This window comes from Nestor notabilis, unplaced genomic scaffold (assembly GCF_000696875.1).
Source record: "Nestor notabilis isolate BGI_N333 unplaced genomic scaffold, ASM69687v1 scaffold31457, whole genome shotgun sequence".
NCBI classification, from domain to species: domain Eukaryota; kingdom Metazoa; phylum Chordata; class Aves; order Psittaciformes; family Psittacidae; genus Nestor; species Nestor notabilis.
In genome coordinates this window covers 31,108-57,868 of record NW_009936542.1, presented here as the reverse complement: position 1 = coordinate 57,868, position 26,761 = coordinate 31,108, and the positions used below count along the sequence as shown (strand labels likewise).

General features: G+C 40.6%; 1 protein-coding gene across 2 annotated transcripts in view; it reads left to right on the top strand.

The window, feature by feature from the left end:
• Nucleotides 1-15,361: 15,361 nt before the first annotated feature.
• TP53BP2 (tumor protein p53 binding protein 2) overlaps nt 15,362-26,761 on the top strand; it is a 27,404-nt gene continuing 16,004 nt past the window's right edge. For both annotated transcript variants that reach the window (XM_010018391.1, XM_010018390.1), the window contains exons 1-5: nt 15,362-15,509; nt 20,320-20,433; nt 22,232-22,311; nt 22,764-22,865; nt 25,517-25,691. In XM_010018391.1, the coding sequence (XP_010016693.1) occupies nt 15,362-15,509; nt 20,320-20,433; nt 22,232-22,311; nt 22,764-22,865; nt 25,517-25,691 (619 nt within the window). The remainder of the gene's footprint in view (nt 15,510-20,319; nt 20,434-22,231; nt 22,312-22,763; nt 22,866-25,516; nt 25,692-26,761) is intronic.

Here is a 26,761-nt window from a genome sequence, read left to right as displayed (position 1 = left end):
CCCCCCGTCTTGTGAATAACTATTCCAGGAATAGTTTTTATTTAAATTTAATTTGTCAGGTGACTTTTTAAATACCTTAACCCTCCATCTGCAATTTGTGTTGTATTATGCTGTGGTATGTTAAATATCTTTGTTTCTTTGTGTGGCTTTTATCAAATGGGGGAAGGGCAATATTACAAATTCATACCAGATCAAGCTGTGGAGGCCATGGGAATAGCTAATTATGCTGCTTCTGATCTATTCAACAGTTCAGGGTGGGAGTGACTTGTGGGGCTCTTGCATTTACTGTTTCAAGGGCTTGTATGCGGTGATGAAGTTTGGGATGGGTGGATAATTTCTTTCTTCTTTTCTTCCTAGTGTTGCCAGATGGGATCTCAGCTTTATTAGTGAGCAGGTCTGTTTCGTAGCATTAATTTACATGCAAGTCAGTTGGACTTTAAAAGAGGCAGGTATAAAGGTTATTTCAGGAGAATAAACTAGTGGAATGGCAATGTGCCTAGCATTCCTTTCAAATTATTGATTAAGAAACTGTCTTGAAAGCGCTCCATTTGTCTAGCCGCTGTCCTTGTTAGTAGTCTGCCTCAGGGACTCTCCTTTCTCTCCCACTGTGCATGTTATTGAGCTTGTTTAATTATGGGCAGAGTTGTGCCTTGCTGCTGTGTACAGCCTCTGAAGGGGGAGCTGGGTAACCCCTGGGAGACTGACTCGAGTTACCTCCCATGGCTTGATGGCACAGCTGGAGGAGGACTTCTTGCTTCCTTTTGCATGTGCCCACTGATAACAAAGGAACCCCCAGATACTTCTAAGCTGTAGACTTCGGACTTCCTGTGAAGTGCAAGAACTTATTTAATGCTCTGGAAGCTGGAAGGTACTCCTAGTCACGAGGTAACGGGCAGATGAAACTCATTCTCTTTGCTCTCAGTTTTATTATCTTTAGGCCTGGTTTCTCTCAGCTTAGTCACTTGTGAGTCAGGCCAAGTTTTTTTGATCTCCAGCTCTCAAACAGTCAGACAATATTGTGTATAAAGGTCACTAGAAATCCTGGACATCGTGTGAAGTATACTTAACTGTCTTAGTCACTGTTGCTTAACTGCTTTAGGGGTTTCAGGCTTTTCTGTGGAACGTGAAAGACCTGCAGTGTTGTTTAAAACAACATCGTGGTGTATTCAAAACAATATCGTGTTAGATAAGGATAGCTGTAGTTTGGGGTAAATATGCCTGGAGAGGGAATGGTGAGTGAATCAGAGACAGGACAGCAATCATGACTCTCTGATGCTGGACATGTTGAAAGGCAGAAACCACTCTTCCGCTTGCTTTTGCTATTAGCTTTTTGTTAATCATTAACATTCTGGATCTTGCTGCTAGTGTTTAGAGTTAGTCATGCATGTGTCCTCCCCACTTGTTTCACCACAGCGATGTCATTATGTGGATGTTGAACCCGATTGTGTCTAAAGGGTGAACCTTTAGACGCAAAAAAGGTGTCAAAAAGGGTGAGGGGTTTTGTTGCTGTGCTGTTAATACACCAAATTTTATTACTGAGATAATGTTGTTTCTGTACCAATTTCTTCTAGCGTGGTGCTTCCGGATCTTAATATGATACGATCCTTTGACAGATGGCTGTGTGTAGTGCCCTGACTTCTACAGGCATCTGTTTTAAAAAGGAGAATTAGGGGAACACTTCTTCCCTATTTATTTACTTACTTATTTTAATCCTACTTACATCTTTGTTTCTTCCTTTTGCAAAGTAAAGCATATACATTGTAAAGTGAAACATTACCGCAGTTATCCCTTGTTCTGCATGGTTCTCTTATTGCTGATTGATTCAGGAAAAACTTTATCTGCATTATATCTGTGTTACAGTACCCCAACTCAAGTAAAAACATGGACACGTTCACTGTGCTGACTTGAAAGCTTCTGGTGTTATTATTTGGAGTCATTCAGTATCAAATTCAGTCTGTAAAATACTGCCTACTACGGATCAGAGCATTTAATAAAGTGCGTGGAAGCTGCAGGGAGGTTAAGCCACTTGTTAAAGGTCATGTGGTGAGTTCAGCTTGGGATTTGGGAGACCTGTAGAGTAAAAACAAGTGGTACATACTGGTGTGGCTGTAATACAAGTCTGTCATATCCAGTGTAAGTATTAAATGGTCTTGCTTAAGGTAATTACATGGCCTGCACCCCTGCTTCTTTAGGGTTAATCATGAATGGAGAGACAAGCTTTATGATAATTCGTTCAGTTCTGTGCTTGAGAACGGTCCCCCAGAGAGGTGCTTGTTCATAAATCCTTTACGTATGTGTGAAGCCAGTGTTCCTGTTGCACTGTTTAAGGCATATCTTGGATATAAGAAGCAGCATGTGAGTTTTTTATCAAATAACTTAGGGGATTTTCCTTGTCTTTTGATACTCTTTCTTTTTTTTTTTTTTTTTTGGAGGCTTAACTGCTTAAGGAGCAATTTGGATCTAAGCTTAGATTACTTATTTTCCTCTATTGCAATAGAATGTTAAATCCCATTGTTTCTTTAAATTGAAAGCTAAGGAAGAGTCTCTGAAATCATGCCTTTTTCTTGCCTTCAGTTTCATTCTGTCATTTAGAAGAGGAAAATCCATGTTTTCCAAGTTCTTCAGCAGGTTCTTTTTTGATGCTGTCATTGTTACCCCACTTGAGCTCTATGCGGCACCAAACCACCCCTGTGCTCTGGTACTCCAGTGGAGCCGCAGCCTGCCAGTCTGTGAACACGTCAAGGCCTTGCGGATAAGGAGCTAGAAGACTACGCGTAAGCACTGGTGTGCAGTATCCTTCTTGCATTCACTAGGTGTCAAGGCTCCTCCTTCTGCAAGGTTACTGTTCCCTTCTTGGGTTACAGTAGCCACAAGCCTCTTTAGCAAGACACAGAGGGATCTCGCCCCCCTATTCCTTAGTTTTGCTGGATGAAGTTGGATTTATGTAAATTGACTGGGCTGGCACACAGAAACCACAGAATCAGAAAATACCAGGTTGGACCCCAGGTGTCATCAGCGTCAACCTTTCTAGGCAAAGCATGACCTAGACCTGATGTCCCAGCACCGTGTCCAGTTGAATCTTAAAAATATCCAGTGTTGGGATATCCACGAAGGGTCTTACGCCCTGTTGTTGGAGCTCTTATTCAGCTGTTTGTCATACCAGTGCTCAGTTACAACTTGGTGGTAATTCCCTTGATGCCTGAGAGTGGTGGCTTGTCTGGTGTGCTTTTTTCCTTTTTGAAGTGTGTGCAAACACCTTTTTTCACCCTGCTCTACATCCTACATAAGAGTTTGCTATCCTGAATGTAGAGCCTCACCTAGATCAGTATCTGGGCTGTGCAGAGCAGTGATTGATGGCTTCTGTCCTGACTTCTCCAGGAAAGTGAAACCCATTCTTACCATCCTTGGGCATCCCAGGACTGGGAAGACTCTTTAAAGGATGGGATTCCCAGAATCACTTAGAGGTTCTGAGGTGTAGTCAGACTGTGTGTGTCTCTCAAAATAATGAAGTGTTCCGGAAAAGCTGACACAACAGGGAATGTGACTGATTTCTGTCTGCAAGAGAGGAAGGGAGGTGTTGCTAAGTCGTGAAAGGCAGGGGGTGTAGGGGCCAGGCAAAATACTCCAGACCTCCTTGGAGAATGCCACAAAGCTATCTTGTGAAATACCGAACCCAACAAAGTGACCCTGCCACGGGTCATGGTGGGCTGTGTTTCTGAAGAGCATTGCCTCTTTGTCATGCAGCCCCATAGCCACTTTATCAGTGATAGCCATGCTGTGTCTTCCAGCCTTTTGAGAACACGTTTTACTACAACTAAAGGTTTAGTGGGGAAGCTATGGAAACAGCACTGTGTGCTTCTTGCCTCTGCATCCTTATTCCTATGCTATTGTATGTGGGTCTTGCCCACGAGGCCTTTCTGCAGTGTTGCACAAAACCATTGTTATTTAGAGTGCTTCTCTTGCAAATAGTATTTAGTGAGGTTGGGTCAGAGGAAAAAGTCTTCTGCCTCCAGGGAAGCTGAATGAGTGGCCAAATAGTAATAGGCTGAAGGGGACAATTTCTGGCATTCTTGGGCAAAAGAAGCCTGTTGAGGACCCCAGCATAGTATAAATGTTGATTTGATTACACTCTGTTGTGTTTAATTTATATAAAAGAGCTGTGACATCCCCTCAGTGACCACCGTTTCATACAAGGCCATCTGTGAAGATCACACTCATGACTTTGCTGGTGACAACATGTGGAGCCACTCAAGCAAGCCTGCTACCTCTCTCTGAACTGCACTCTCTTCTTTCACTTCTCAGCTGGTGTGGCTGTGTAGAGCCTGAGATTGCTTAGAATGAGTGCTGGGGAGTTAGAAGCACTTAAATAAAACCTGTCAGACTGATCAACTGTACAATCTGTCACCCTTCTGCAGGTCCTGTTAGAGTAGCTGAATGTTTCCTGATGAAAGTTAAAGGATGTAGAGCTCCACATGATAGGAGCAAAGGTTAAATCAGTGGGGTGCTTGGTGGGCTAGTAGGCGGACTGATGGGGCAAGATTTCTCCTTCCTAGTTCTGCTGTATTTGTTCTATATATTCTATTATAACGTGGTTTATGAAGACCATCTGACCATCCATCATTTCCAGTGCTGGAATAGTCCCACTGGTCGTTTTAACTTGCAAAATTACAAAGAAGATTCGTCTGTTTTGGTGCGAAAGCTCAATGTGTCTTCTGTGCCAGTTGAATGTAGCCTAATCAGTATCTGGCACAGTTACTAATGACTTCCTATGTGTTTGCAGCCCAGAAGTGGTAGGACAAAAATCCCTTCTTTATGGCTTTGGATAATAACTTCAGCTGTTGTCAAGCAGATATGATCACTAAGCATAGGCATTTTGTGCTGGTTCCCTTTGGCATTGCTGATGGCTATGTTGATTGCTTGCATTGCTATGCACAGGCTGCTGTCAGTGTACTGGCAGTCATCTGGGTCTGACAAGCAAAGGTTATTCTTCAAGGTATACTTCCATTGCAGGAGGAGTTCCTGCCCAGAACTGTTGGTGAGTTGGAGAGCGATACCCTTCTGAAAAGGTATATGGTGTGACATTACACCTAATTAATTTAATAGTAGGATGCTGCCTAAATGGATGGTCTTGTTCCTTTGGTTTCAGTCCCCACCCAAAGCCACATGTCTTTTGTAGCTTCCCCTTGAATTTAGCAAGGAGTTGGGTGACAGCTGACTGGGTATAAGTGCTACCTACACTAAAGGCAAAAAGCATCAAAAAGGCTTATATGGTGGAAGTGATTTGCCATGTGGCTGCACACTTGGACATAATGGGAGTGGGATTTGGGAAGAGCATGGCTTACCTGTCAGCTCACCATTTAGGTCAGCTAAGCTGTACCAGTCAAGTGATATCTTATGATTTCCTTAACCTCCATGTTGTCTTGAGATGGTAATAGAGGGGAATTTCTCCATCATCTTTGGGTATTCTCACTCACTGAGATGATTAAGCTGGACTAATACAAACATATATTTATCCTGGTGAGATAGAGGAGCTCATGTAGCAGGAAGCCTCTGCTTCCTGGAGGCAAGTATAAGGAAGCTGGAGCTGGCCTTGAAAGCAGTAAAGAACAGACTGTTGTTGGTCTGAAATTCCTGTTTTGGGTGTTTCTTCTTTGCTTGTCCTGAAGGTAGATGGCTGAACAGCATATTCTGGGCTTGCAGCATGGAGGAGATGTCAACCTGTGGTTTCACATTGCAGCAATGCACTTCAGGATACCAGACTAGTCATCTTGTATCACAGAACAGCCCAAACAGTGCATCCCGTGACTTCCTCACACTGCAATTACCTGTGTGGTTAAACATGTGTTATTGGTGTGGGTGCCAGAAATGGTGTGACCTCTGACTTACCTGTGCATGTCATGAGTGTTTTGGTTTGTCATAGATCTGTTTCGCAGAGGTAGGACACACATTTTGGCAGCTGTTTTCCTGGAGGAGTGACTAATGTGGTATAAGTAGTAGTATTCTCAAAAGTGTTCGGCACTGAGCTCTATGAAGTTGCTGGCATTGGAGTAAACTGGTGTTCTACACTTTTTTCTGACTTGCTTTGTGTTGCTATTAAATCACAAAGTTTATGCTCTCTAACTTCAACTGAGATAGACAGTGACTCAAGAAAAAGAAAAATCCTCTTTTCTACTTCAGTACTCTGCCTCTCCCATGGGTGCTCCCAGCACAGCCCCCTGTTGCCAGTGAATAGAAGGTAATAATTTGCTTGCTGTGTGACAGGTCAGGCACTTGTTGCATGCTAAATGAGGATTTAACTTGCATGTGCTCGTGCGCTGAGATCGACTGCTTCCTGGTGTGAACGTTGGTTGTCTTTTTGTTGGCGAGATCATTATACGTTGGCTGGAAAGGCAGAAAATGAGGGTTTTTAAACCCAGAGAAGAGTTGGTGTCGTAGGCAGTGGGTGGTGTGGGTGGTAAGGTGCCAGTTGGCTGCGATAGCCAGCCTGTTTTATTGAAGTGTGTAGGTTGTGTTAAATATGCTTTCAGCCCTGATGTGGGTGTAACTTTGCTTTTCTCTGTGAAGGATCCTGGCTTGTACCAATCCTCCTTTGATTATCAGGAAAAATACTAGGCTTTTTTTTTTTCATTGTAAGAATATACCTGCATTGTAAGGGACTATTTTGTGAGGTGTAATTCTCATGTGTCTCAACAGGGAGCACTTCGTATGGCTTTTTACTGGCTTCTAGCCTTTCAGGAGGCTAAGAGAGCAGTAAGGCTTATTCCCAATGGGGGGGATGCAAAGCTCTACAGCAGCTTAGTTTTTTTTTATATTTTCATTTATTTACTAGTTGTTGGTTTTGTTTTATGGTTTTTTGGGTGGTTTTTTTTTGTTTGTTTGTTTTTTGGTTGTTTTTGGTTTTGGGTTTTTTTTGTGCAAAGACTGCCCCTGGGTTTGACACAAGTACAGCAAATTGAGATGATTCAGGCTTAAGCTTGAGTTCATAAACCTTGCTCATTATGCTTGGATGTTGCCGTGGCTTAAGGCTCTTGTTAGGTGCAATGTGTTGCTATACTGAAGAATGGGAGGAGGAGTAAGTGTAAACCCCTGTGGTTATGTTGTACGAGTCAGACTGTTATCCTTTTCCAGAGCATAGTACCTATTGAGAGAATTATATGGTATTATTTTTTTACCTGCCTAAGAAGACTATTAATTGCTTTCTCCTTGTGCACCAAGTGTTTATAACTCAGTGCTGAATGCAGAAGATGAGGCACCGTCTGCCTGAAGGGGCAGACCTCCGAAGACCCAATTCTCCTTTGCTGACTCCAGGAGGAGGAGGAGCAAGCTCCAAGTAGGACACCAACAGTACAAGTCCAAACACCATGTAAAGGCATGATTCTGCCAGTCAGCTTGCAGCGGGTTTTGGTGGTGCGTCCAACTGTGCAAAATCGGTGGTTCTAAAGAGCCTTGAGGAAGGATTTGAGGAGAAAGGGGAGGAATACTGGAGAGGGAGTATATGGAGGTGAGGAACTTCACAGATGGCAAAGGAAAGAAATCTGTGAACATGCTGCTGTGTGGAACAATATGAAGAATGTATTCAGGGTTTGTTTACCCTGAATTCCTGCAGTTGTTAAACTAAATCAGTGCAAATCCAAGTGTGGATTCAGGTCTGAGCAGAATAAGCTGTACATGATGTGCTGGCAAATGTGGGTGCTCAGTAAAAGGCTGTGGTTTCTCACATACCTTACTGAAACCAGTTTAGTTTATATATCTTAAACAAACAAACAAACAAACTGGTCTACATATTTTACAGTGTTTTCTTATACTTAATGCTGATGTTGCAACAGATACCTGCAGCGTGACAGCAGAAATGGCTTTAAAAGCCACACTTCATTTGAGACATTCTTGCCTTCAGCGGCATGTGGTAGCTCAACCAAGGAGCATGGACTGTGTTGCTCCTGTGCTTAGTGTTCATCCAAAAAGTGAGCTTTGTTTGCATAGATCTTTCTGCTGTCTGGCTTATGGGGGGACTTTTGCTCTTTTTTTGTGTGTGAGAATGACTGAAGAAATACATCAAGTTGGAAACTGTAACTTTGATTCAAAGTAAAAGTCTTCGGGAAGCTCTCTTCTTAATGGTCTTGTGCCTAATACTCTACTGAAAGAGGGGAGGTGAAGATTAGGAATCCTGTATTTACTAGTCCTGAGCTGTGCCTGATTTCACAAAATCAAAATGGCTAACCCAAGATAATGATAGTTTTCTATAAGGTTTGGCAGAAAGACAGTAATCGCGTCTACCTCATTTGTAAGTCTGAACTGAAGCACTGACCTCTGTCTTTGAGATTGCAGTCCATGAACTACAAGGGTTGCAAACCTACATCTGTTAATTTCAGATGGCAACAATGCTTGGCCAGAACTCTTGACTGTTTTCCTTGCAGCTCTTCAGATTCCCCTGATGATGATTCAGATGTATGCCTGATAGCGAGACCTAATGTGGCGTTTGTGCTATAGCGTTTTGCCCAGTTTATCTAGTGTGCACCAAAAGCAGATGGCTTTCATTCTGTTCTCTCTACGTTAAGAATAAGGTGGAGAAAAAGAAGGGGAGGGGAAACCTTTCTCTTTGCTGTTTCCAGCTCTTTCTCCCATCCTCCACAGAGTGCACATATATGTATGTTTTGAGTCCTGGAAAAGATTGACATTTTCACCAAAGATAAAACACAAATACATAATAAACTAATCTATACAAGCAGAAACTACCATGCCTTTTAGAGTAAAGGCTCAGTCTTGTTTTCTCCTCTGATACAATTGAAGGGGAAAAGAGCTGTGCTTTATATAGACTGGGAATAAGCTGAACAATCCCATGGTGCTTCCTACTGTGCTCCACCTACCTTGCATCATAACTTCCTTTCTTGTATTTATGGCCAAAAGCCAGTGCAATATAAGTGGAGTAATGTGTGCAGCGGGTGAGAAAGCAAGAACCCAACTCCATGCGTTTGGGTGTGGCTGTAGGCAAACACTAAACTTGACTCTGCATTGCTGTTGAACCTAGCTTTACTGGACAGCTGAATATGAAAAGGACTGGGGGTAGCAATCATCCCGTGTTCCTGTCTTCTAGTAAGTCTATTATAATCTTTTCTTACCTTAATCTTTTACTTACCTTAATCTTCAGGTCTAGTAAGTGAGGGTGTTGCCTACTGAAGGACTGTTTTCTGGTTCTGAGGAACTTGATGCGAAAGAATCACTGAATTACTTTATTATTACAGTATACTTTGCATTAAATGGAAAGCTGTAACTATATACCAGCTCAGAGAGCTGCTTATCAGAACAGGAAAATGTGCTGTTGTGCAGGCTGTCTTCTCTTGTTTAGAAAGTTGCATCAAGTCAGCAAAAATACGTATTTTAGCAGCTGATTTCTTCGTGGCCATCTGGGAAGGTGCAGCATCAGTGCTCCCACTAGGTAAGGTGCAAGACTTCCTTTTAAAACTCTTTGTTTGGAGGGAGTTTATATTTAACAGGGAAGACTAACTTCTGGCTAAAACTGTGGGTAACAGGTCTGTGGGTGGAAGCAGTTATTTCTCATTTCTGTTTCCTGTACTTGAAATGTGATAGCTAATTTAGTCATCCTAAAAATTCAATATTGCCAGTTTTTCAGCTAAGATTAACTTCTACAAATATATTTTAGTTCAGGATGTAAATTCATGGAATTGTTTAGGTTGGAAAAGACCTAAATAGCAGCGTTTAGTGCCTCCTTAAAACTGAGAGCTAAGTAAATTTGTTACGTAAGCTAAGACCATTACTTAGTTGTGTTATGGAAATACAGAAACCCCAAGCACTAATATTGTGTGCTTCAAGGGTATTAGGTTTCAGTCTAAAATGCAGGGAATATGAAATGTGGTACAGAATTATTAGCTCTAATGCAAGGTAAGGAATCATGATTTCTAGAGGCACTATGCTTGTTTGGCTACCAAATAATGTTCTTGTCTCTGTCATTGCTGCCTTGTATGCCTTAGTATCCTGGCCTAGAAAGTAGGAAACTGCTTGCTTGTGTCACGACTTCCTGGTCATAAGATGCTTTGAAGATGAAAAATACTATGTGAATGGATGCCATGGTTTGTATTGCATGCTGTGCCGGAAGACTGCATAAAGTTAGGAATTCAGCAAATAGTGAAAACCAGGGTGAAGTTTTGGGGTGCTTTTTTTTGTGTTTAATCTTTACTGGATTATAATATATAGGCTGAGTTTTGCCATGGAACATTGTTGTCCGTTGTGCAAGTTTATGATCTGAATTAGATCTTTCACTAGAAACTATTGGGGAGGAAAAGTGTGTTCATCCTTTAAATTCTGGTAGTTTCAGCAGTTAGTGAAGCCCTTATACCTTGATTTGCATCATGCACAGTAATAGTTTTCTCCTGAATATTTGCATCCTTATATTATTATTAATATTATAATATTATTTAGAAAGTGTCCAATATAACAGTGTTTTAATACCCACGATGTGTGATTACAGTTTTATAGTAAGTAAGGAGTAAGAGAAGGCTGATCCTTACAGAAACACCATCAAACCTGAAAAGTAAATTGCACTTCTACTTCCCCCCACCCCCTTTTTTAATCAATAATTGAGGTTTTCTGATCTAAGGAGAAGATTGATATGAGGTCTTTCATATGAAATGATATCCTGTGGGATGGATGTGAATTGTAAGGCATGTGTTTACTCAGGTTTGTATTCCAGAGAGCTTTGAAAGCTGACTTCTGGGTTTTTAATACAACAAAGCAAAAGCCAAAATACAGTATGGTTGTAGCCTAGCACTTTTGTAGAGTAATTAAATATTTTACTTACTTTACATTAAATATTTTACTTTCAGTTGAAAACTAACTTGCAGATGGTGAGACCTGTTATGTCTTATTTAATATCAGTGCAATTGCATTAAATGATCCTGTTGATGAGATTAGCAGCAAATGGGTCAGATTTGCAGGCAAATGTAAGGCTCTTTGGGACTGACGTGCAGAAGAGAGATGAAGGATTATAAAGTGGGGTGTGACTTACTTTAATTGATGCCCTCTTCTGTCCTCATGTTTGGTTGCTTTTCTTGCTAGGTTCTCTTCCTGTTCCTGGGTGTGTTACAATCCAGACTTAGTGGCTGTAGGTGGAGGTGATGCATAAATAATATGGGTTGGAACAAAATGATATGTTTCGTGTTGAGAGAACTCAAAGTTGTAATTCACACCGATTTGGATTTTCTTAGATTTGTGTCTGAAGAGGCAGGCTTTTTTGAGACATAAAGTCCTTTCTGTTTGGTGCTCTGCTTTCCCATTCAGTTGTTTGCAAGTCATACCTTGCAGTCATTCCTTGCTAAAACTTGCTTTAGCTCGTGTGTCCTTGATTGCTGTGTCCTTGGTTGTTGTGTCCTTTGATGCCCTTGGTGCATCCGATCGAACTGCTTCATTTAGTGGCTCCATCCATAGCTGCAAACTTTTATTTTCTAAGCTGTAGCAGAGTCAGCTAAAACCTGTGATGTGACTTTTGGAAGGAACTGCTTCAGTAGCTGCACAACACATCCCTGCTTTCTTGCAAGTATGCCACAGTACCTATGAACAGTGAGTATCTCTTGGGGGGTGGGGATTGAAGGGGAAATCTTTAGATTGGAATTTAGGTAGGGACCTGATTTCTGTTTAAAGATGCTCAGCCTATATGCTGAGCACCTAAAACTCAGTCTTTAAAAGTCTTGAGAGGAAGTAAACCTAATGGAATTGTCAGATATTTCAATATTTGCCTGGATGCTGTCTTTAAAAGAAGAGTAAGGTCTGACTGAGGTTTCTTTGCCCTCTCCCTTCCTCCCCCTTATTTGTTTAATCATTTATGCCTAGCTTGAAACTGATTTTTTTTTTACATGTTATTTCTTTGTTTTCCCCTTTATATTAATTCCTGGATGTCTATATATAACTGTCTTAACATCTTCAGTTTTAGGAAGGAGCAAAAGATGGCTTTAATGTTCTAGCTTGATGCAATTTTTAGGATTCTAGCTTCTGAGCGAGGTGTCATGAGGCAATTCTTGTTTCCTTTGTTTTTCACAGTGATCAAAAAGCAATATAAACTAGCTGGGAAGGTGGTTAATAAATGTTGCATTTGAACTGTTCTTAGGGGAAGGGTAAGTTCTTGGGATCCCAATGCAGTGTGACAAGCCACAGCAGCCACTAAGGGTTGTGAGCAGTGCCAAGAAGCCATAGCAGGCTTTTGGTTCACACCAGCTTCTTTTATCTTTTCCACCCTCTCTGGAGAGAGGGACATCTCTGCGGGTACTCTCTGGTCCATGCTTGCCCTAGGCTCCTATGCAGCCACGTGGGGAGCAGGGTGCTCCAGGAGACCTTGTAAATGAGCAGTCAGTGGAGCAGGCAGGGCTTGCTCCTTGCCTCTCTCCTGCAAGGTGTTCAATGTGACCACCATTTGCATGGCAGAGGAGGGACACAACTACCTAGAGGACTTTTGAAGCATGTCAGCAGTGCCCCTGGAGCTAAAGGGAAGTGGGATGAGGTAACTGTGAAGGTCATGTCGGTTTGGTAGCCTTTCAGTTGCTTTAGACTCCTAAGACTTTGAGGTACATGTTGCAGAGTGTGGTTTAATTATTAATAAACTCCCTGCCCTCCCCCAGTTCCTAGAATATGTGGGATAGAGACACTACCAAGTCTCAGAAATGGCTTTCATGCACCAGATTTGAATGCTTTTGGCTTAAGGTATTAGTAATTATCCTGAGCATTGTGGATAGAAACAGCACCTTGTGATCCTTACTGTGTAGTTGTCTGGATTGGTAAATCCTAAGGATTAACAACTGGATATAACAGGCACACTGAAGAGTGAACAGCCGTGCTAGGGTCAAATTAGGCCTCCTTTGTGTGTATAATGCTGTGGTTTTTATAATTTTCTCTTGATGCCCATCTGTGAGCTCATCTTTTAAAACTAACAAGTGTTACTGCAGATGCGCAGCCTGTGCAACTTAGGGTTCTGAATATGAGGTTGTGCAGCATTAAATGTGAAGCGTTGATGTGTTTTACATACCTCTATAACCCTGTTCTAAAGCTATTCGGGGAGCTTCTTATTTTATACTTCTCTGCCCTAATTTTTGTGATTAAGAGCTATTCCTACCTGGTTGCATGTGGCATCCCTCGCCATCAGCCTCCTCTAGAAACACTCCATCAAAAAGATACCATGTTTGGTGACAAAAGATTAAAGCTGAGTATCAGAGTTCCTGCTTGGGAAGCTTTGTCTCTTAATTTAGATCAGGACTTATTGTGCTGTAAACAGCACAATAGTTACACCAGTCTTCACTACCTAGTAAGTGTTATGTGGTAAGCTGATCCTACCTACCTGCCTGCTGCACAGCTCTGGCCCACACAAAGCATACCCAAGAGGGAGCAGCTTAAAACACATTCCTTGCCACCCTGGGTGAGCAGCTGTGACCCTGGCTGGCAGGAAGGATGCTCCCCTTGAAGGGCAGAGCTGTGGAGTGAGCAGCAGCCTTGATTCAAGATAAAAGCCTCAAGTTCTGGTTGTCCCACCCCATCTGCCTGCTCTCCACAGCATTCACCGGCTTCCTTCGGCCAGTAACTGGAACTTTGTTGCTGCCTTTGCATTTTCCACATTGTCTCTCCTAATTCCTCTCCTTACAAGTACTTGTGTGTGGGAATGTGACAAGGAGATGGTTGGGGGAGCTATACATTTTCCTAAGGGTTGCAGGCAGTTTTGAGCTCTGTTTCAGCAGGTTTATCCCACTCTGTGACTATTTTTGGAAGGTCTTCAGGAATTTATCAGAAATTGTCTTGAGCTGGGCAAAACCAGAGATCAAGCTCTGCATGCTCTTGGTGCTAAATCTGGTTCAGTGCCAGGGCCTGAAATACTATTTGCAAGTGTTTATACTGCCACAAGTGGAACAAATGCTTATACTCTGTATAACAAGACAGGCTGAGTGTGCAGTGCTTTTGCAGAAGTCTTTAAAAGAATTACGGCAGCTTCTCTCAGAGGGGTGGAGGGAATCTTGGTACGGGAAAGACGTGGGAGTCATCAGGGATATGCGTGACTGTATTCCAGAATCCCCCAAGAGGGAGTTCCTAAAACAGTGAAGAAGATGAGGCTAAATTTTGCTTTGCAGTGCCATAAAAAACCCCCCTGATTCTGGAGTATTCACACAAAATCACAGAAGTAATGCCTGTGGTAATGGTTTTGTGCTTTGTTGTTGTTACTATTGTTTTTTAATTAAGAAGAATATTTATACCTGTCTCTTGCCTTGTTTGATTTGGATTCTCTTTATTTTGATCTTTGAACTGATGTCTGTAAGGATGCATATACCTACTTTGCCTTCTAAAAATGAGGACAGGTCAGGATTTGTCTTTTCCTGCAAAAACAGCTTTTCCAGCTATATGAAAAAGACTGAACTGTGTAGCCTATTGATAAGGTTTTCTGTTGCTTGAAATACTTAGTGGAGTAATTGCTTGCTGTGGGTATATTTGGCAGGTTTTTGTGTTGCTGGAAGTCGTGCGACTAGCAGCCAGTTGATGGTGAAATTGAGAACAGGTCTCAGAAGAGAGTTGACGTTAATTTTTAGCTAGCAGCTAAACTTTGATAGCAGTTTAATATTAATAGCATACAGTGAGGTGGTGTTCCAAGGCAGTCATCACTGATACTTCCTATCAAATAAGGCAACTAATTTCTAAAATGCTTATTTCCTAGTTGTGACAGGAAAGAAACAAGCAAGAATAACATCTGGTTATTACTCTGTACAAACACACCACACAAAGATCAAGGATCATTCTATAGCTATGAAGAGGAAGCCAAGTAAAATATCCTTACTTCCCTGTGAATAATGTTTGGAGGGGACCTTGTATTCCGACTGAGACTAGGGGTGTACCAAGTAGACCTGTGTTTCTAAGAAACCTTCAGATGAAATACTTCACTGCCTACATAGTAAGGTCTGTTCTAATTTAGTGTGGGTTTTTTACAGATCTAATTGCCATTGTTTTTCACTATAAAGAATATTTCTGAACTCTAGATGGTTGCTTCTCCTGCTGTGTCAAATGGGTGCAGTATATACATACAGTAATCTGGGGGGAGTTCTGATGCATTATGTTAAGGGCGAAGGAAGGAGCAGTAGGTCCAGATTTGAAACCAAACAATCCTCCAGCAAGGTAATTTAGTTGATCAGAGAGTAACTTCTGTAGGGTCTCACTTGCTTGTACCAAAATCTGGTTTTGTTTTGAAATTCTGTATGCACAGTAGTTGGTAACAAATGATACAATTGTGTTGAAAATAAAGCATTTAATGAGAGGGTTGTGACTCTGATGTGCAGTCTGTGTTATAAAATAACCACGTGCTGTTGTCTTTTTTTGTATTTCCCAGATGTTTCTGACAGTGTACCTCAGTAACAATGAGCAGCACTTCACTGAGGTGCCAGTCACACCTGAAACAACCTGCAGAGATGTGGTGGAGCTCTGCAAGGAGCCTGGTGAGAGTGAGTGCCACCTGGCTGAGGTGTGGTGTGGCTCAGGTAGGTTGGGCTTGCACTTTGTGAATTACTAAGCATTTTTGGGCTTGCATATTGTGAATTACTATACCCATTCATTACTTCTAATATAGTAGCACACAGAGACCTGACAGATGTGGTCCTGTCGCAGAGGGTTTTTGCCTTGCATGTCTGCTAATCTCTTCATCAGACCTGCTGTATGATAATGCATCTACAGAAAGGCTCACATGTGCAAAAATGATCTGAAAGCAAAAGAAGGGGACTCAAGCTGCAGATGTTCTTGTGTCTGTGCAGCTCTTCTCTGACTGAAATGAGTCTCTGAGGGTATGGGGGAGTTGTTTTCTTTCCTTCTCCTCACAGTGGATCCCAGTGGCCTATGTAAGTAGTACCTTGATAGGTCAGTGACCCAGTAAAAATTATTTCTTCAACCCTGTAGGCATTTTTATGTGCAGTGGCAAAGGAAAACTTCATTTTTCTGATGACACCGTCATTGTTCCCAATTGTGTTAATTTAGTTTGGAAGTGAAGGAGTGTTACCAGAATTACTTGGAGTTACCTGCTGTGAAGTGCTCTAAAGAAGGTGTGTGTGAGGGAGGGCATAGAAACTGCTTTGGACTGTTTCCTGTCCTTTTAAGCCTGTGGAAGAGGGTTTTATGTATATAGTCAATTGTGGCTTTTTTACCTTCTATGTTCTTGCTGACTTTTGTCTTGGAACTTTACCTCTCCCTGGAACTGGAGGACATGTCAACAAACAAATCAAAAGCTGAAGCGTGGCTAACTTTTCATGGCTTCAGTGCGAAAGGATTCTTGACTATCTCCTGTCTCTGTGGTACTCATTAGATACTGGTAGTTATCCAGAGGTAAAATAGATGAAGGGGTTTAAGTAATGAAAAATATTTATAATTCATCCAACATCTTTGAGATGCTTCTACAAAACTATAAAAGAATCAGATGATGAGGTCTTATATTCTTCTGCTGTTGGCTCAGGCCTGTTCAAAGAAGTCTTTGAGCCAGATGTTTGTTTAATAGCATGATATACCTGAGTTGCCTCGAGTTGTCTCTTCTAACGGTGATGTAATGTTTCTGATACTTCTAAATTTAAAAAATGCAACAGAATTTTCTCCTTAGAAAAGAAGCATCTTTTCTTTATAAATGGTAGTAAAATAAAATCACCAAGCAAGTATGGAAAGAGATATTTTAGGAAGGTTTTTTTTTTATTGTACATCTGTGTCCAACTGTGTCTAAATCAACACAGTACCAAACTCTATAGTGAAACTCAAGTAAAATAAAGGTTTTAGTAAATGCACTGAATTTATAGTTAGCCTTAGCCCCATGCCCTGTTAAAAAGCACAAGTCGTGATGGTGAAGGACAGGATTTTCCTTTTGTTACCAAAGTTGGAGCCCTGCTAGAGTGGGCAGCTCCTCTTCCTGTGTTTCTTGAACTTGGGATCTTGATTGGCTTTGAGATGTTGATGTGTAGCATATGCTAGAAATGGCAGCAAGCTTGTCCTGAAATCAAGGGGAGAGTACCTACAGTGAGAGGCAAGTGAAGTCTGCCCGTACTTTGTGTCCAAACAGTTTTGTTAAGCTCGAAAGTGAAAAAAGCTCAAAAGCTTCTGGGTAAGATCACGTAATACATGAAGGCTTATTTGTAAAATCAGGCTGTCAGCCTTTCTGCTTCTAAAGGAGATGTAAGAAAATAATCTGGATACAGAAACGTAAAGCGGAGATTTTTTTTCCTGAAATTAGTCTTTGCAAAGATGTCATGAGATACCTTGAGGACAGATTGGATGTTACTTGCACAGCTATTGTTGTAAGACAGAAAAAAACTCAAACCCCAAAACCTCCATGTATACAGTGAAAACCTTGGCAGTTGTTTTAAAAACCAAATTATTCTTGTTCTTTTCACTGATGCTGTCATATTTACTCATTATTTACTTCTGTACACAAACACTGGTGAGTGTGTGTATGTGTATAAAACTGTAAACAGGTTCAAATTATACCTGGTAACAAAAAATGCATTAGCCTCAAATCGTGTAAGATTGAAAGATTTGAGTACTGGCTGAAGTATGTGCATGTTGTTTCACATAAAATGTATCCTTTCTTAAGCATCTGTATAACATCAAGTAGTAACCATTTGCAAAACCAACCATTTGCTGCCCCCCCCTCCCTAAATCCAATGTATGCAAATCATATGTTTGATTTACTGGGTGGGGGGCAGGAAATACTTCTAGCTTCTACCTAATCTCGTTCTAGTTGTCAGCAAAGTTCTCTATCTTGTTTTGCCAAGATATGCCACAGCTTCTATTTTGTTTGCATTTTACACTGAACAAATGAAACTACTTAAACCAAACATGGCACAGCACAGCTAACCTGGGTTAGAAACAAAAGATTTATGTAGGAAAATGACTTCTCGGGCTTCACTTACTGAGATTGGATTGTTCTTACATCACTTGTCTCCCTCTCTCTGATGCTTGCTCAGGAATTTTAGCTTCCACTGTCAGACCTTATTAAGGGTACTTTGAAAGATTGCTGCACGTGCACTCGAGGCACTCTGCTCACTGAAGGGGGCAAGTTTCCTACTCACTCTGTCCTCCCAGTTCTGCTTGAGATCTGAGGAGTATCAGGGCAAACTTTTTCTTCATCTTCCTATTATTGCCAGAATTCTGCTGGGCGACTACCTTGGCCATTGTGGAAAGCAGTCAGAAGATGTGTGCATGTATAAAGACTTCCTTTTTTCCCTCCTTATAAGACAGGGAATTAAAATGAAGTCTGATTGTTTGTCCTTTCTTCTTGAGCTTTCCAAATGTAATTTTGTTTGCTGTTTGAAAATCCCTTTGACCTTCCATTTGAAGTCACTGAGTGGCATCAACAGAATCCTTTTCAAAGGGCATTTCCCTTGATTATAGAGTTTCAGTTGCAGTACTGCCGAGCTGCTAGAAATCTGCCTTCCAAGCCTGCTGTATATTTTTGAAGATGGAAGTCTGACAATGATACTATAGGGTTTTTTTGTTTTTTGCCTTTTTTTCCTCTTGAATTAAGGGTTAGCAGATGAAGAGCTTTTTTAGCTGTCTAGACAACTAACTGCCAAGAGACTGCTTTTTCTGTAACAGTGACCTACTTGCTTATTCTGTAAAGCTAATCTCTTTTGACAGTGACTCCAGAAATTTTCCTTCCTAGATTGCTTGAGTACAGCTGCAGCATTTTCATTTAAAGAAACACTTTTATGTTGAAAGGAGCTTTTTACGTGCTGAAAACATGTTAGTAGCTTTAATTGTCAACACCAACGATTTTTTTCCCCTAGAAATGATTATTCCATATTAATATAGTGACTTGAAAAACTCCATTGAATATGAATTAACAACTCTGATTTTTCTTTCTTTTTTCTATTTCTTTTCCTTTCCTTCCCTTAAATAATGAAAGGAAGCACCCAACAGAAGCAGTGTCAGCAAAACCAAAACTGATGCAGAAGTGGTGGTATTTCATTTCAGTCTTTTTCTGCTTATCTTATTTCTCAAGCCAGGAATAATATCCTCTGTTTGTCTGGCACCCAGTGCAAATGGAACTGACATGATACTATGAATGTAGCCTGGCTACTTAAAGCTAGCTACTGAGATGTGTTGACCACAGAGTTGCCATCACTTCTAAAATACATGTAAAAATGTATGGTACAATGCTAGAAAAACAAAAGAAATTGCTTTTCTGTAATGATTTATTAATTTCTCAGTATATCCTGTCTGTGAATGCCCATCTGTGAAGTGTATAAATTCTGGAGCAACAGTAATACAGCAAGGGAGGAGTACTGGGAAATGATGGCAGTAGATGTAGACTCCCACTGCATTTTTGTAATATCAAAAGGCAATGAGTGAGGGTTAAAAATAAGATGTGACTGAATCCTGAACTTGAGAACAGGAGCAGGAAAAGAAATTCACTGGAACTGTGCATATAACTTTTAAAGAAACTTCATCTTAACTCTCTGAAAAAAATGGCAAGTTCTTATAGGAGTAATTTTTCACTGTGTGATCTTTCTTTTCCTTTGAGCTGTGAATCCAAAGTAGTTCAGCTTTTCCAGGTTTATCAGAAGTGGGGCTTTCAAAACACATGTAACCTGAACTTATGAAATTTGCTGTCTGAGAGAATGAGTCAGATCTGTGGCTGACGGGAGGTATAAGTGATCACTTGAAGTGAGAGTAGCTGTGATAGCATGCTGAGGATCAGGCTGTTGGGTACTGCCTAGGAGCCTCTTCAGGCAGTTGAGTGCTTCTGCCTGAACTTGAGCGCAAGAGCTGCAATCCAGCATTTGATTGCAATCCTTAGGAGCCTTACAAGAGGAATTCTTCTTCTCTGAGAGTTTCTTTGCACCTCTCTCCATTCTTGTTGGAATAGAAAGTAAATGAGTCCCTGTAGGAATTCGTGCAGACGAGCCCTTGAGTATGGGGTAGGAATGACTGAGAAATGTTTGTCTGAGGTACCACAGAAGTGGAGCAAAAGGTACAGCAGCACACTTCCTGCTGTGCTGAGTGGGTAAGATGATCTGCAAATACAAAACTAAGCAGAAAGCTCTAAACTGACTGTTTGCTTCTCCTTGAGCTGCCGTGGTGCCTCAGCTTCTCCCTTCAGGTCTGGACTTCTAGAGGGTGTATCTGCTTTTCAGAGGTATTGGTTGAATTTCAGAAGCAAGGACTTGTATAGTGTTTTCCTAAAGGAAAGGTAGAAACGCCTTGGGTGAGGGCAAGGCTTAGGTGCACACGCTGAATGATGGACAGATATTTTTGTGTTGTTTTGGTACGTACTACGTAGGGATGTAATAGGCAGCTGGCTTTTTACCCTTTCAGAACGTCCCATAGCCGATAATGAACGGATGCTGGATGTTCTGCAGCGCTTTGGGATGCAGAGAAATGAGGTTCGTTTCTTTCTTCGGCATGAACGCTCTCCCTGCCGGGAAACAGGTGGGTGTTGGTTTTAGCTGGTTCATTTGTCTAAGTTTCATTTTATTCCTCAAGGTTAAGGAAACAGCTTGTGTATGTAATTTATTAATGTTGGTAGCCAGTATGGAGTTGCAGCCCTTTTTGGTCTGACTGTTACTTTATTGTGAACATAGAACGGTAGTAACAGGAAACTTGTTCATTTTAGTACAAATTTCATCCTCACTTGCCAGATGTGAGGACATTAAATCCAAATTGAAACTTTTTCAGGTTTTCTAGAGCTGGTCATCACCAAGGCATCTGGGAACATCCTGTGTTAAACATACTAGCCACAGCTAGATAATCTAGAGATCTGTGATAGTCCCTTCTTTTAAATCTAGTAACTAAACTGTTGTCCAATAATGTAATCTATTATTTGGACTTAGGTTGTTTCACCTGGGTAATACATTTACTAGGATGATAAATGTAGTATACTTGGCAAAAGAGAAGAGTTTTTCAATGTTTCTCCCCCAATCTAATTCATTGTTAGTTTCAGGAATAGCATTTAGTGAACTGCCTAGACAGATTCTCTGAGAATGTAATATTTCTGCATTGTAAATCTAAATCTGAAACCTATAAGGAAAACTATTTTTTGCTTTTCAAGGTCTTTCTGTGCATGCTATATTAATCTCTAAGTAGTATACTTAAGACTTTTACCTTTAAATCAGTCTGCTGGATTCTTCTTCCTCCCCTGTTTCAGTTTTCATCCTTGGCAGTCTTCATTGGTGTTGGAAATACTGCATTTGTGTTAAGTGGCATTGTACCCAGCATATGGCTAAATGTATCTTGATGTTTCAAATGTGTAATAATTATAGAATGAATACATGAAAAGTTGAAGCTGTGCCATTTCTGTCTACTAAGGATCTTAAAGTGCAGTTCAGTTGTCAGGATGTAATTTTTCAAGCCTGGGGTGCCTGCATTAGGATTGTTGCCATTTTATTGGCCATAGCAGTGCTAAGCAGTATATTTGGGGAAGAGCAAAAGAACAGTTAGGAACTCTGCAGTTAGTCTTGCAGGAATATGGTCTTGAAACAGGTATCATACAGGCAAGAAGCTAACAGATGTACTGCAGGACGAAGCCACACGTATGTCATACAGGGAAATGAGTGAGCTTGGTATTGGCATCTGAACATGGTTTGTACATAATTTGATGGAAACATGAAGTAGGATTCTAGTTCAGCAGCATTTTTACTGTTAAAATGACTGCCAGACAGAAGAACCTTTGGCCTTTTAAACTTTGTGCAAATAATCAGCTGTAGATTAAGTGGCATTTCTTCATGATAGGTGACTAACCTTTAACTATTGTTATTCATGTTCTCTGTAAGACAATTGACTGAAGGCACACCAGAACACATAGATAATGGTTTTAAGAAAGTGGTCCAAATGCCTTTCTGTGAATTAACCTGTTACTTTTGTCTCATTTGCAGAGGGGAACATGTTTTTCTGACTTAAGCATCTGTAGTCCAGACTTACTAGGGGCCTGTTGACTACGGGAGAGATGCTGAAATAGTGGGCTGTTGGTTAAGTTGCTTTTTTGTTTGTTTTTTAACCAGTCCTATTTTTTTTAAATAAATGTTGACATCAAACAGCAACTTCTTCATAAAATGTTTTGTGTCATCCATTAAGTTATCTTAACAGTAAGCATATAGGAAGGAAAAGTGTTCAGATTTTAAACCGAAATGGTTGTACTGTTTCTCCTTTTCTATTGAATGCTATGTCTAAAGGGATAAGAAAAACCCTTAAGTACCTTACCATCTTTGCCTCTTCTTGTATTTCTATCTAGGGACTGGACAAAGGTCTCAAGATCCAGCCTTAAAAAGAAATGGTGTGAAAGTGGCTGGTGATCGAAGAATAGAGAATGGAGTAAGTGCTTGGTACAATTTATAATTAGAATAGAGGCTTCCCTTCTTTTGAGATCCTACCCTGGAAACTGAGGCTATTCTGGAGTGATTGCTAATGACTGCTCTACAATAAACGCTCTAGCAATTATCACCCTAGCTTTCAGTTTTTAAGATGTCTTTTATAAAGGGCTCAAACACCTCTTCAAAATGCTAGAAGTAGTTTGCTAGAAGTATTAATGCTTCAAGAGATGTCAGCTTATGTGTGTTGCTGGATTGGGCAATGCATGTGCATGAGCGTACAACTCTGAGCTATTTACTCTTTTGCTGTGGAAATGTGCCATTTCTGTCTACTTATTTAATTGGATACCTAGTTATTGTTGTGGGTTTTTTTTTTTAAAGACCTTTGTCTGCTGAGTTACACAGTAGCCAAATTAAAAAGTCTAGACTTAGCAAGTACTGGATTTTCTTTGACAGGTCAGTGTTCCAAGGATGGATATGACACTGGCTGAACTTCAGGAAATGGCATCACGCCAGCAGCAGCAAATTGAGGCTCAACAGCAAATGCTGGCCAACAAGGTAGGTTTGGAATGAGATTGTTTACAGCAAGGGACAAAGGTAGTAGGGGTTGCATGAGGTGGAGGGGATTTGGGGGTTTTTCACCTCTTACACAGAGGGGTCTCTTTCTTTGGCTTTCTGTTTTTCAATTTGAAAGTCAACCTATGCAAATATCCAGTAGTAAAACATTAAAATCATGCCAGTGATGGAAGTGACCATATAGCTTACTAAAAGGATAGAGCATTAATGTATTGTCATTTATCCTGATAGCTCTGCCAGCTCTATTTGTGCTCCATGTGGTGAGCAGCAATTCACCAGTTTGATCATTGAACAGTGCTTTTGTCAGGGTATAATGCCGTCCTGTAATGATATCTTGCTTTCCCCTGATACAGTTCAATGTGTCTTGTTTCCTGGGGCAGCTGTCTGGAAAAGATAGTATATACGTGATAAAAGGAGCTAGGAGAGTGATTTATAAAATGCTTATTATTCAGGGTGCTCCTTAATAATTTAGGGGAAAAAAATAACTCTGGATCTGCAGAATGCTGGCATAGAGTTCATATTTGACGTAAGTGGTGTTTGTACGCACTACTCCTGAAAATACAACAGAAAATGCTGCTTTAGGCAGAGGATCATTAAAGGCGAGCCCATCCTGAAGAATTCTTGACTGTCTGGGTGGATGAGTTCCCATGCATTTCAGAATGTGATTTACTGGGGAAGGAGGCTGCTCTGGGGCTTTTGTTTTGCTGATCTTTCTCTATCAGAAGCCCTATCTCCCTCTCCTTTCGAGATCAGCTGGGTTCTCCCCTTTTGCCATCCCATATATTCAGCATCTTGTTCAGTTCCCTTGGCTTTCAATAATTGTATCTCAGGGAAGTGCTTCAAAACATGGCTTTGTCATGGTTCTGAAGCACCTGCATAGTGGTACTATGGCCCATCAGAATATTTGTTTAATGGAAAGAAGAGGTACAAAGAAGGTGCAACTATAAATGTCAGAGAACAGTCAACCAAGCTGTCAGATTTTTCACCTGGAGTTTAGCAGCACAGTTAGCACCTATTCTGCCATGATTAATTTGCCAAGGCAGAATGTTGCCCTCAGTTCCAGCAGAGATGTGTTAAATATAGAAGAGAGAAGCCTAAACCTTTATAACTTTTGTCTGTTTCATTCACAGGTGATGGAAAAAGACCTTGATGTTATAAGTAACACTGTAGTCACTATATATAATATATATAGTGACTATATAATATCTATATATTTTTACATATATAAAAAAATGAAACCAGAAATGGGAAGATTATATATATTTACTGTAAAGGGAGTTGTACAAGATTTTAAAGAATATATGTTTTAAATTATGAGTCTGGATAGCTACCCATCAGGCAGGTGTCTGCTGCCTGTGGTTTGAAGAAGAGTGGCCTTGTGGGTGTCCCACTGGGAGCATCTTTTGTTTAACTTGCCTCCCTGGAACAAACCTGCTTTCCTAGACACCCTTTCAAAGAGGAGTTTTCCATTGCCTCCTTCCTGCCTTCTGAAATCAGATGCAATATGAAAAATGGATTCTGAGGGGGGAAAAAACCCACTATTCTTTTTAGACATGAGCTGTAATATCTGTTTTTTGACATTTTCCTGTGTGGGATTGATGAGATTGATTCTAAACTAGTGCATGTGCTGTGAGTGCTGCCTGGTTTTATATGGCGTGATTTATGTTTTGAGGAAGTGTTGAGTTGTGATGATAGTAAGCAGTGGTAGTCTTGGCTGTTAGTGGGTGCTTGGGAAAGTCTTAGTTCTACCACTGCAACAACCTGTCATCTCCAGAACTGGAAGCCATAAGTAATGACTAGTCTCGTAGGTGATCTGGTGGTTTCTTTTAGCTCTGAACTATAGACATCTGTATATAGAAACTAATAGTGTTCTACTTTTCTACTCTTAGAGAAGCAAAAAGATCCTCCACTGATACGATGTCTGTCGTATAAATGGGGGTCAGGTCACTGTGAAGGTTTTCCTGTGTCTTGAATGATCCTTTGTTGTGATAGCAGTGATCATTACTAGGAAATGGTAAATTTTTAGATCTTTGATGTGCAGTGATCCCCCACCTCAAAGGAAGTTTTAGCAGAACCAGTAAAAGTACAGAGGGATGGAAATGATCCATAATTTGTGGAATACCTTCTGTACAAAGAATGTCTAATATTTTCTAGCATGACTTAACAATTGTTTGAAGTGTGATGTGTAATAGAGAGCTGTAAAATACTAGCAGGTGGAGAAGGTAAAGAGAAAATAATCACTAGCTCTTGTAACTCAAGAGTTAAGTAGTGATTAAATGAAATTAGCAAATGTCATGAAACAAAAATGCTAAATTTTTTCTTAGACTTCAAGGGATTTTGAGTAATTTCATGGAAGAAAAATTTACCAAGGGCTGTTAGACAAGCATACCACCTCTATTTCAGTAGGTTCTTCTGCTACAGAATGAGTGTACCTGGAGGATTGTACTGGGACAGAATCAGTACTTGCTCTGTTCTCTCAGACTTCCCTTGACACTCAGGGAAGACAGGATACTGGGCTAAAGCTGATCAGAGCTGCTGTGGTGATTGTTTTTGAAACTGTTTCTGGCAGTACCTTACCAAAAGGTACTGATTTAGGAGAAAGAAAAAAGTGAAAATCCTTGTGTTGGCTGCAGGAACAACGTCTGAAATTCCTGAAACAGCAAGATCAGCGTCAGCAGCAGCAAGCTGCAGAACAGGAAAAACTGAAGCGATTGAAGGAAATTGCTGAGAATCAGGAAGCCAAACTTAAGAAAGTGAGAGCACTGAAAGGCCATGTGGAACAAAAAAGACTCAGCAATGGGAAATTAGGTGAGTTGCTGCTTGGGGAAAGTAGCCTGTGACTTTCCATGAAGGGTGGTTCTTGGAACTCTAAAATTTCTGGTGATCTCAGTGATTCAGAGGAGTTACTTGCAGTATTTCAGTAAATGTTAATCTTAACAATTTTGAATCTTGTATTTACCAAGAAAACTCCTGAATAACCTAGAATAAAATATATTTTCTTACTGTATCTTAAAATATCCCATAAGGACACCCTGTGTTTTAAGCCTAGCACATGTACTCTTTAATTACAGTGTAGGTGTTTTCCTTACTTAAATACCTTTGTGAACCACAGTAACTTTTTCCATCCTTGATGTCAATACCTCACATGTTTAGTGTTGTTTTCTTGGCCTCTAAAGCTCGTCCGGATACTCATGTTGCCTCTTACGCAACAGGTAACTTAATGGCCAAAGTGGCTGAGGGTTTTCTTTGTAATTATGGAAGTCTGACTAGTGTCTGGCTTGCTACAATATTAGCTGGGAGCTTGTGTGTTGATGCAACATTAAATGTTTACTTCAGACTTAGCATCAACACACATTCTTCTGCTTAGCTTTTCATTCTCCCTCTATACATATTATCCAGAACTTGTCATTTCTAGCTGGACTCAAATGAAAATATATTGGGGTGAAATAGAGGTATATTGTTTTATTGGGAAGCATTGTGCTTTACAGATAAAGCAAAAGTGTTGATTTTTTTTATTATTATTTTTTCTTTCCTGTGGGGAGAATGCATTTTATGTTTGAGTTCTGTTGCACAAAATAACCATCAGTTTAAAGGACTAGAAGGATGGTAAAGTAATACAAGATCTTGGAGCATGTGTATCTGTAATCCTGCACCCTCCCTGGCAGGTCTGGTTGTGGTACTTGCTTGAACTCTTATTGATTCCTTATACTGTTCTCTAATGCAACAGTTTTGGCAGTGGGAGCAGCTAATGACAGCCATTTATAATAGACCCTAAAAAGCCTTCTGAGTTTTTGTTTAATATATCAGCCCAAGTGTTTTGTCATTTGAGTTCCTACAACCTAAATTCACATTTTTGAGTGTCATAAATATGCCTTATG